Source organism: Chrysoperla carnea, chromosome 1, assembly GCF_905475395.1.
Source record: "Chrysoperla carnea chromosome 1, inChrCarn1.1, whole genome shotgun sequence".
NCBI lineage: Eukaryota > Metazoa > Arthropoda > Insecta > Neuroptera > Chrysopidae > Chrysoperla > Chrysoperla carnea.
Genome location: NC_058337.1, coordinates 45251139 through 45263487, shown reverse-complemented (window position 1 = coordinate 45263487; position 12349 = coordinate 45251139). Strand labels below are relative to the sequence as shown.

Genomic DNA, 12349 nt, shown 5'->3' with positions numbered 1-12349 from the left:
TATAATATAAAACTTATTTCAAATGAATAATTTTCAATTCGCCATATCGCTGTTCAACATACTTTACTATAATAACAATATATAGAATATTTATAAATATATATATTTACCTACATATAATCGTATCAATGAATGTTTTTACTCGGAAGTCCTCAAGATGCTCCGATTTTGATAATTTTTTCCTTTTCTTATATAACTTAAAATCAGAAACCTTTCAGATTCAGTGAACTCAAAAATGACAGTTTGTATATATTTTCATAAAAACTTTTATCCCCTATGAATTTGCGAAAAATCTTTGCTTAAATTACACCTTCGGTATAAAATCAATATCCTCTCAAAATTTCAAACTTATCATTAGTGATTTAGACTATGCGTTGATATACCAGCGGCGAAATTGCCTTTTCCCTCTTCAGATTACCCCCTCCTCCTCTGAAAGGTTTCTGATTTTAAATAATATAAAAAAAGAAAAATTAAAAAAAAATCATCAAAATCGAAGCTGTTCTTGAGGACTTCCTAAGATTGCCTTGTATTAATTAACGTGACTAATAGCAAACTTGAAATAGATTATTAGTTCATTTAATATGTTCTTTGCACGTGGTTATAATTTGAGTCTTCGTTTGCGAAAATACTCACTGCCATAATTTTTTTTTAAATGTGCCATGAAAAATACAATTTCTACCTGACGTTTGTCTCATATTTTTATAAATATTTTATATATTTCTACTTGATTAAGGGCCGGTTTCATAGTAAATTCACAGATTTTCAACTTCATTAAGAAGTCGGTCGTAAGTTATATTTCAGTCCAAGAAATAATGTAAAAAACAGTAAATAAATTTCCACCGCACGGTAGTTAAAATTTTAACATAATTATTGAAACTTTATTTCGTTTCATAGCATTGATTCTGAATCCTCCCGTAAATCTTGCTGCTGGATCCTACCATGAACTTAATAAATTTTCACAAAAATTATAATGCTAAGATATGCATTCATTTGGTCAATCTGAGTGTAAGTCCGACCATTACTCAACATGAACAATACAAGTACAGTATTACTCATTTACTACACGGAGTCACTGAATTATATTACACAATAATGAGATCTCTTTTACAAAAATGAACCCAAAAGTTTCAACTTAAATTTAACTACCATACTTTAGAAATTCTTATATGATCCTTGATCTTTTATCATTACGTTACATTATAAATAAAAATAGCACAACACTAAACAAAAAATAAATTTTTTATAAATTTAATAATTTTTATGATAACATCATAATTTTTTTCGACTCAATGTCAATTTGGCAAAATATGGTTTGTTGATTTTTTACAAAAATTTACCACAAACAGAACATACACATACTATATTTTACTATACAAATATATAAAAATTTCTTATTCATAGATTGGTATATTGATATAGATATTTCCAAAATATATATACTTTAATAGTTAGGTATATAAATTACTTTCAAAATTCAGTTAGGCTCTTTTTAATTCAAAGTACATATTATTCTTTCTATTGATTTTTGAGTAAAATACTTATTTTGATAAAAGTGTACTGTCGAATTCATATTTTCCGATGAACTCTTGAATATCTTCATCTAGACGAAATTTGTTCCAAGAATTAATAAAGACTCTAAAATAGTTCACATACTTCCAGAATATTTGATACAGCGATGCCATTCTTTATCAATTTGGAGGTTAATATATATTTTTCGACACTGGTTTCGAGATATCTCTAAAATCGCTTCAAAATAGCTTTTCGTACAGGATTTTAGATTTTATCTTAAAAACGACTCACCCGATTGATAAATGAACTCGATTTTTTTTTCAAAATTACCCAATATACCAAGTTTTATCAAATTCTGAAACAATCTTTGAACAATTGAACGAGTTTTTTCTGAGGTATTCCGGAGCAGTTCCCTCAGTCGCTCGCTCCTCAGATGTCAGAAATTTGCCATTTATTTCAAAATAAAATGATAGGAATAAGAACCAAATTAACATAAAAGTCCAGACTACTTGTCTACTAAATCAAGTGTCTTATAATTCTAAAACAGAAGTTTTTTGTGATTTTCCCGATTTTTAAACCTTCAAAAAATGTAAACGTATATTTTTTTTACACCGATTTGGATAAAAAATATTTTCTAGATTAATATTAACTAGTATCAGTTAGTTTCTGAAGTGTCGCTCAAAATCGTATACCAAGGGTATATCGCGTAGTTTGAAAAGTATAAAACTTGTAATTATCCAAAAAGAGATAATGAAAAACGCATATGCCCCTTCTTAATTAGCCTATAAATCTGCAATTAAGAGGCCTATAAATTTGCAATTAATTGCCTAACGAAGCGAGGGAGCATCAACTGAAATTTATTAACATTGATTAAATTGCGTTGTTTGATACAAAAAATTTTGAGTTGACATGGTATATTATGATCTTTAAGAATAGACATTGCCATACTAAAACTATAAAATATTCCAGAAACTTTATAAAAAATAAAAAATCGAAACTATATAGTATTTTACTGATAAATAAGACTGCATAGTGCATGTTTAACAAATGTTTGAATAAGCATAAAAGTATATTTGATAATTTTTACCAAATATAATAATTCATCTCAAAAATCAATAATTTTTATTTATTAAGTCATATTCAAGGTATTAGAAATCAGCCTTAAGTTAGATTTGAACTACACGTAACTAAAAATAAAAATATCAATGTATCACAATTTTTAACAGATTCATCATATTTAAATAAAACATTTTCAATTAACAAATAAAAAAATAGTAAGAAGATGCATATATTCTTATATTTTCCATTCAATATTTCAGATCTAAACTGTTAACCATGAAAAACAATAAACGACTAATTTATAAAATATATAGGGGATTCCCAGAATTATTTGGGGCTTGAATTATTTTTTCATAATTAAAATAATTGCGCATGGGCACTGCATTTCAAAAAAAAACTTTGTAAATTATTGCGCACCCATTCGTTTTCGATGAATAATAAGAAAACATCCGGAGCTGTACGATTTTTGAGCTCGATTTTCTTTTGTTAATTCATATATTTTTGAGATAATATTGGTATCAATCCATGGCAAATTTCGAAAATACAAGATTCTATTGATATTATCGAAGTAATCAATACAAATCAATAATTGCAAATACTGGGAAATTTGATAGTAAAAAACGGCACTCGTCAACAATAAGATGTTTTTTTAATAAAATTATTGCCTGTTGGTCGCGTTTCAAAATTTATTGCGCGTTATTTCATTCTCGATAAACAATTAAAAATGTGTGAGGTGCTGACACACATTTCGAGATGATTTTTCTATTACAATTCGATACATTTTTTCAAATGCATCTTCAAATATGCAAAGTGCATAGTAAAAATTTAACGACGAAATAAAAAAAATAATTGCATATCCTTGACAATGTGGTCATCAAAAGGAAGTTACGCGCGCATGGTGATATGGCGTAGCCATCATCTCAGTAACATAAGGCTGTCTACTGGATCGACGCTAAAAAGCATTTGCAAGAACAAAGCATTCAAGCTGATTTAATGAAATATCCAACTAAATTATAAAACAATACATTTAATTGTTGACGCATTTATTATTTAATATACCTTCACCGTGTTACAATACATTGTAATAATTACGTCTGCGTAACTGCGTGTTTGTATATCGATTTGCCCAGTATTCGCAGCTATAGATTTTTATTAATTACTTCGATAATATTAATAAAATCGGAATTTTGACAACGGACTCTTGTATTTTCGAATGCACGTCGGTTTTTAAAAAAATTTATAGACAACGAATGGAAGCGCAATAATTTTGCTAAGGCTTTTGGAATGCGGCGTACATGCTCAATTATTTTAATTATGAAACAATAAATTTTATTGTTAAGCGAAGCCCAAGTCACAGAAATATATTTAACGTAACTGTCACCCAGGCAAATTAAACTTTGATCATGGTAGAAAGAATTAATATGGTATGTTCTTGCGCAGATAAATGTCTACTTTATGATACACCAACCAGATCCCGTAATGTTGCTTGTATCTTTATCAATCTAAACAAGATTGTGAAAATATAGATATTTTAAATTTGAAATGTTGCCAGCTGGTTGATTGCGCAGGCTGATTAAAAATTCATTTAGTAATAATATATTTCCCATGCCATGGCTTTGATCACTGAAACTGGCGCGTCTCGTAACAATTTGCAGCCGGCTGCTGTAAAGGTTTAAGGCAAACGCATTGGCAGTTAAATATGATTTTTTTCACGATATGGAATAGGCATTAAGTATGTCTAAGAAATTATGTAGCCGCCAAATATAAGTATTGTGACTCGTATTTGGCGAGATTTTCGTTGGGTTTATTTGTTTCTTTTTTATATATATATATATATAATAGCTTTTTAAATATATATGAAACATGCATCTTGCTTACTATAGAGATTTAAGATCCAAGCCAAAAAATTTAAAAAAAGTTTTAAAAGATCAACAAAGTTATAAATCTAATTTTACAATTTTATATTTCAGTCATTTATCGCTTTCCAGCAAAATAATAAGTAAAAGCATATACAATAGTTATAAAAATCAATAGCTGGAAAATCGAGGTATGTATAACGATCTGTAATAACAAAGTGCGCGAAAGCAAATGTTAAACCAGCATTTAAGCCATAATAATTTGAATTTAAATAGCACAGATAGACCAACGAACATAAGTAAATAAAAAGAAATATTTTAAGTAGATCACGATCAAACCTTGATGCAGCTAATCCCACTACAAAAGCAATTAAAATACCAATTAAATGTGCATTTGTGATTTCTGGAGATATTGAATACATCAAGCATAATTGATAGACGAACAAAGGTAAAATACAATATTGCCGGAGCTTTGATATCACCGTATAAGCGCTTTCAATAAGTTGTAGATCTTGTGCCATAACTACAAGAAAATTCAAAATGGTGATAAATAAATATGGAAACAAAATGAATTCTATTTCAGCATAAGTTGAAACCATGGTGGTATGTAGCAAGTTAATTTGCTTTGAAAAAATTTTAACTTCTCATAATTGCTCGACTTCTCTTTTCAATAATCAACAAACTGAGAAAAAATATAACAGTATAACTATGTAATTATTTATATTCTGATAGATAATTTCTCAGCACATTTAAGAGTGGCCATTTTGCAACGATAATTTGCTGCTAGCTGTTCAGGGCAATAAGACAAAGGTATGTAGTTGTATCATAAGGGATAATTTCTTGACTTGTAAATGTTTTCACCACTTTTAAGGTGCGATTTCATGATGACGCTTTACGCTAGCTTCTAGCGTAAAATTTGATTACATGATATAATTTCTATCAGAGTGCCATCTAGATAAAAAGCAGCGATAAAACTGAAAATATTTGAGCTTCAATTAATAAACGCTGGTATCATTTACTTGACGCTAAAAATGTTAAATTGAATTGAATTACAATCGATATTATGAAGCAGTTTTAAAATACTTCAGACAGACAGTTGCTGTCTGTCTAAAGACAGCAACTCCTTTTTTAGTAGTAGGGAAGCCAAGAGGGGATTTGTGTAGTTACTCGAGCGCGTCAGATTAAAACATGGGGGGTTCCTTGGACCTTCCTCAGTACCTCCACCAAATATTAGCCCTAAATATGGGGGGACCCGCGTAGGGCAGACGGTCAGATAAGTAAAAACAAAATTGCGATAGGTAAATTAACTCGAGCGCGTCAGATTAAGATATAATTTACCTATTGCAATTTTGATTTTACTAATTTGACCGTCTCCCCTACGTGGGTCCCCCCATATTTAGGGCTAATATTTAGTGGAGTTATTGAGGAAGGTCCAAGGAACCCCCCAAGTCTTAATCTGACGCGCTCGAGTAACTACACAAATCCCCTCTTGGGCTCCCCTACTATAGATATTGTTTAATAATTATTTACAAACATTATTGGATTTTAATGCTAAGAAAGACTCTATCTAGCGATAGAAAAAATAACTATTGTCAGAACGCCAAATATAGCACAGCACATTAAAATGTATAATAAAGCATATATCTCCTGCCTCTTTAACAATTGAAATAATCAGCTGATTGTAACGAGAATGGTTTACATTTTTTTTACTCGTGGCGCTGAAATCTTGGCGTTAAAATCCAATAATAAAAACATTATGTTAATATAACTATTTGTTATTATTAATCCAAATAGGTTAGGTATTAACATAGATCGATAAGTCAAAGTACTTAACACTTGACGCTCAGATTTTTATCTAGATGGCACTCTGATCGAAATTATACCATGTGATCAAATTTGACCCTAGAAGCGAGCGTTAAGCGTCACCATGAAATTACATCTTTACAGACTGAGAAACTGCTTTTATAGGTATAGTTTTTGAGAACTTTCTGAAATAAAAGGGAATCGGTGAAAAGGTCTATTAGAGCTGGAGAGTGAGCTTGTTCACCCGATACTGAGCACGTTCTGTGTATTTTTTCTAAAAGAAGATGATCAATGTATGGTTGCTAAAATTACAGACAGCCGTGGCAAAGACCGTTATAGAGACAGAGAATCATTGTTATATATTGTATCTTTCTATATCGTTTTGATGGCAACGCCTAGATCAAGATTATCGCTCCAAAAAGGAAGGAATATTTGTATGTTTTTATTAGGAGTAGAATAGGGTCTCATTTAAGTCCTTAATTAATGAGGCGTGCGTTATTCAACTTATGATGAATAAGAATTAAAAACTGGAATTATACTAACCATATCTCAATATTCCTATAATAGATTGGAAAAAACTGATAGTTAATAATAAAAATATTCCATTAAATTGTAAGCTCTTTTGAATTAATGGCAACACATAGTAGCCAGATGCAATAGCCAAAATGAAAAACGAAGCTACAGTTGATGTTCTTTGGACATTATTTTGTTTTGACATTATGAAAAAATTATCACTCCAATACCATATTATAAAAAATATTTAGGCTTTTAGCACATTTTACAAGTTTTTGTATTCCATAACATTTGTATACAAACTTATTTGATTTGAGTATTTTGTTTGACAAATCACAAAAAATTGTTGTCCAATTATTTTTGTAAACAACATAATATTCCACATTCCCAACCGTTTTATTATTTTATTAAAAAAAAAAGACATTAAAAAATTATGTTTTTCATTATTTTTCACTAATATTCTTAATTTCTTTGTATAAAATATAGAACAGTTTAAAAATTAACTCTACATGATTGTCTATTTTCATGTACTGCACCTACCTCCCTTCAAATACAGTGAAGTCATTACATAAAAATTTGAACATAAAATGATTAAAAAGAAGTTATTTATTTAATTTTTAAAATTTTATTTATTCAAATTTAATGATAACTAAACAAAGCTTATAATAAAAAAAATCAGAAAAATTAAAAAATAAAGATAACCTAAAAATACTTTTTAACACTTACATATTTTTACATTTTACTCAAGTTAAAAAAGTGTAAATAAACTGAAATGAATGTTTACTAATTTTAATTTCGAACATGTAAATTAAGAAAAATAGCAATCAACTTAAATAAATAAACAACGATATATAAGTTATAAGAAAGAAAATAATACAAATATAATCTTAATAAAAATTTAGGATTTGGATGAAATGACGTACTCTACCTCCACGTGCTGAGTGTATTTGATTTTAAATGCTTAAAAAGTTAAAAGTAATAAATTTCATCATGTCCGAAAGTAAGCAAAGATTAGATTATAAAAATAAAACCGTATTAGCTCCAATGGTTCGAGTTGGTACGTTACCAATGAGGTTATTAGCACTGGATTATGGAGCTGATATTGTGTACTCCGAAGAGTTAATTGATTGGAAATTTTTAAGGTCAATTAGACGTGTAAATGGTTTGTCAATACTATATTAAAAACAGTCGAAAAACTTTGAAGATTCATTCTTATTATAGAACTCGACGAAATGCAGCGAGAAGAAAGTATTTGTATATGAAACTTTTCATTTAATTTGATTTGGGTTTCGTAATAAGAGCCAGTTTTCATTCCTTAAAAATTACCCAATCCTTCGATAAAGGTTTTTTTTCAAAATTTACAAAAAATTCGAGGTTTATGGGCTTATCGCACTTCGACTAGTATTTCTTAAGTGCACTCAGGTTAATAATTATTGGTTTTAATTTCCAGGAATTTGATGTCTCGATAAATAAGCCAGACATCGAAAAATTTAACACTAATTTCGTCCAGTTCTAAAAGAATTAATCATCAAAATTTTTTTCTAAAATTCATAATCATTCCAAACAATCGGTCTAAGTTACAATCGTTTTTAGATGTTTTAGGAACAGTGGACTTTGTAGATCCTGCAGACGGGACTGTTGTTTTTCGTACATGTCCTAGAGAAAAAGATCGAGTCGTTGTACAACTAGGAACATGTGATCCACAAAGAGCTTTAAAAGTGGCTAAAATGGTGTAAGTGTATTCAGACTATGATGAGAGAACTCCTTGTAAAACGTAATATTTTACAGTGAAAATGATGTAGCGGCTATTGATATAAATATGGGTTGTCCGAAAGAGTTTTCTTTAAAAGGTGGCATGGGTGCAGCTCTTTTAAAAGATTCTGATAAAGCATGTGAAATTCTTACAACTTTAATTAAAAATATCAAAATACCAGTAACTTGTAAAATACGAATATTTCCTGATTTAGATGAAACAATTGCTTTAGTTAAAAAATTTGCCAATACAGGAATATCTGCAATTGGTGTACATGGACGTACTATTCAAGAACGACCTCAGCATCCCAATCGCGTCGAAATGATTAAAGAAATCGCAAAGAGTTTAGATATACCTGTCATTGCTAAGTATATAATTTATTTTATAATTGAATTTGCCTTTAAGATGATTCTAAATTGTATTTGTACTTTTTAGTGGTGGTTCAAGAGAAATTGAAAAGTTTAAAGATATTGGCAAATTCCGTGAGGCCACCGGATGTAATAGTGTGATGATAGCAAGAGCCGCTCAATGGAATTGTTCAATTTTTCGAAAAGAAGGCCTTTTACCAATTGATGATGTTATTAAAGCTTATTTGAAATATTCTGTAGATTATGATAACTCGCCAAGCAATGCAAAATATTGTGTGCAAAATATTTTACGAGAATTACAAGAAACACCACGAGGAAAAAAGTTTTTAGAATGCCAAACTTTAGAACAAATATGGTAAACATACAAATTTTATTACCTCATAAACTTACTTAATTGAAAATATGTTAGCGCTAACTTTCAAGTAGTTGACTCATTGTGAACTGTCGTTTAGCACGATCACTGACTTTGAGAGATCATTACATTCACAAAAATTCGTTTCATCAAAACGTAGCCGTTTGGTTAGTAAACCGTACTTGTGATTAGTTTGATTTCAAATACCAAAAGTCTTTTGATTTGATTTACGAAAATAATACGGATTAATGAGTAATGGACAACGTATTTCCTAACCGGATAAAAATTTTAATATATTATGTTAATAAATAATAAAAAGAGTAATGTACTGTCAAAGAATACAGATACATAAGTAATGTTAAAGACATATTTTAATAAAAGCAAGTGAAAACAAACAATTGACTGAGTTAATTGTTGAAATACCATGTAAAGACAGTGTTGATGACGCAATCGTTTGTTTTTTGACGTCACGTAAATAAAGAAAGATTTCCACTCTTAAATAGCTACACACATAACTGATATTCCCTTATTAATATATACCACAAAATTTTTGGCGCCCTCGTGGGTAAACAGTGATGTTTACAAAAAAATGTTTCAAACAAAAGTTGTTTATTTTTTCATAAAGAACATTTTTTACATTTAAACATTTGTTCTATCTCTAACGGTTTACAAGATGAGTCCTACGGACCCAAGAACCAATTGACCTATATTGCTCATATACGAACTCGACCTCACTTTTTACGTCTTAAGCACACCATAAAATTCCATTCAGCTTGATATCTCTTTTCGTTTTTGAGTAATCGTGATGACAGATGGACAGACGACAGACAGGCAGACATACGGAAATGGACTAATTAGGTGATTCTATGCACACTTAAACCAACATTTTTTTCGTAGCATCAATATTTTTAAGCGTTACAAACTTGGGACTAAACTTAATAAATTATGTATATTTCATGTACATGGTATAAAAAAAAATTACATAAGACATTTACTAAAGGTAAAAAAATAGTTATAAATTATCGAATTCTTAAAGTAAAATTTGTAATAAAGTAAGTTGTTCTTCGTTAGGAAAAACTAAAATTAACTGACCAATGCTTTAAGGTAGTTTGTTCCCTAAACCACTTATAAAAATCAGCAATTATTTTTGAATGAATGATTTTTACAAGTACAAAAATTTTTATAAAACATTAAAATAACACAATAATTAAAAATCAGAAAAACATTTTTTAAAATTGAGTTGACTAAAATTAACTATTAAATTCAATGATAAGCTGTTGCTTAAATTCATAAACATTCAAATTTGCGCGCACAATGCGTTTTAATGTTTCCGATAAACAACAGAGATAGAAGCCAGATGATAATCTTTAAAAAATCAATTAAACAGAAAGTATACGATAAATCGTTTTGAATTTTTTCGAATATATGCTTGAGACTTCGTTCTATCTGTTAAAGAAATTATTTTTTGAAGCTCAAGTTTGCTACTTTTTTATAAACCCTCGATTTCGGGGACCATGCGGTAAACAAATCTGTTTTTTTCTTTCTATGGATCATTTAAATATAATTTTTCGAATAAAAAAAAATGTGAGGTGAAGTTTAAGTGATTTGGGTAACAGACCATGTTTGACAGACTAATAACATGATGTATTAACTGTTATCGCAAACTACGACATGTCTATATAAAACAATAAGTTTTGTTTATTTTTGTTTCTGAGTAATTTTTACAATTATATTTTAGTGAAATTTGGGATTTAGGAGATTATTGTCATAAAAAACAAATTGAATATCAGAAGAATGGTTTACAAGGACGTAGAGAAGTAAATCCATTGTCTCAAGCGCCTGAATCAAAACGCCGAAAAATTGAAATAGTATTACCGCCTGATGTTACAGAATTGCAATGCGCATTTATAAGGCGTAATTTTATTGAAGATACTGATTTACCAAAATCTAAACTCCTTGTATATACAACTAAAAATGGCTTACCAAAACCAAAATATGAAACAATTCAAGAAGATAAGTTATTTCGTTCCATTGTTACTGTGAATGGGAAAAAATACTCTTCTTCATTTTGGTGGGTAATACTAAGGTAGCTGTGTGATTATGAAAGAATTTTAATTGATAATCTACATTTTTATCAATTTCCTTTGATGACAGTATTTTCTAAATTATTAATTCGGAATAGATACTTCATTATTAGGTATATATGTTGTAGCCATAAACATTTTTAATCACATTGTAACTTTCCATGAGCTGACGACCTCTCCCAACCTACCAACTGTTCGCGGGGTAGATTGCCAAAGGTATTAAATCAATTCAACTCATTGAGCTGGATTTAGTTACCATGGGGTAGATTGCCATGGGTTTTCGGCATTTTTTGAAAGAGAAATTAAAATCTGTTTAGCCGTATTATAATTTTACTGAAATTTCTGGCCACAAAGCTCAAAAATTTTTAGTTTTGAGATATTTTCCTAGAAGTTGAGAAATGCTAATGAATTTGTGCATATTTTATGAATATATAAGTAGTACAAGCAGACACGTAATCAGCACAGCTACCTTCAAAAAACTTAATTAATGTCAACACATTTAATAATGGAAATCATTTTCTGTGCAGGGAAAAAAATAAGAAATTTGCGGAACAAGGAGCGGCGTTAGTATGTGCGTGTTTCTTAGGCTTAATTGATCAAAATGTTTTAGTAGCCAATGGTAGTATCTTAAGATAATAAAAAATTAATAAAATTATATTTTAAATACGTTTTTTATCTTTATCCCTTATTTTTTGTAATTTATGCTTTATATCACATTCCTGTAACCGTAGACATCTAAGGTAGACATTAATTATAATTATTGGTTAGTGCTATATGTATTCTTGCAGCATAATGGCATCAGACATCAAAAGTACAAAAGAGAAAGAACTTGTGACAATCAAGCTTTATAGCCTTTGTAAATTGTAACAGTACATAGAATTTGACTGTCATTACGCTGAAACTCATTGTTGGCGAATCATAGTCAAGCAATTAATGTCTATGACTTTTAGATTTTTTAAATACATTAAAAAAAGTGAAAGCAAACAGCTGACTGAGTTAATTTGTTAAAATATCTTGTATAGACAGGGTTCAATGGTTTGTAAGTAAAGAAA

General features: G+C 29.3%; 2 protein-coding genes across 2 annotated transcripts; one reads left to right on the top strand and one right to left on the bottom strand.

Annotated features, from left to right (window-relative positions):
* Positions 1 to 4534: 4534 nt before the first annotated feature.
* On the bottom strand, positions 4535 to 6964 carry LOC123305211. Its single transcript, XM_044886865.1, has 2 exons — positions 6771 to 6964; positions 4535 to 4947 (listed from the first exon to the last, which is right to left on the bottom strand). The coding sequence occupies exons 1-2, from the start codon at positions 6943 to 6945 to the stop codon at positions 4535 to 4537; spliced, it is 588 nt and encodes a 195-aa protein (XP_044742800.1). The 5' UTR covers positions 6946 to 6964.
* Positions 6965 to 7597: 633 nt separating this feature from the next.
* LOC123305006 (tRNA-dihydrouridine(20) synthase [NAD(P)+]-like) lies at positions 7598 to 11961 on the top strand. Its single transcript, XM_044886595.1, has 6 exons — positions 7598 to 7902; positions 8334 to 8472; positions 8529 to 8861; positions 8929 to 9216; positions 10952 to 11284; positions 11825 to 11961. The coding sequence occupies exons 1-6, from the start codon at positions 7698 to 7700 to the stop codon at positions 11931 to 11933; spliced, it is 1407 nt and encodes a 468-aa protein (XP_044742530.1). The 5' UTR covers positions 7598 to 7697; the 3' UTR covers positions 11934 to 11961.
* Positions 11962 to 12349: the final 388 nt, after the last annotated feature.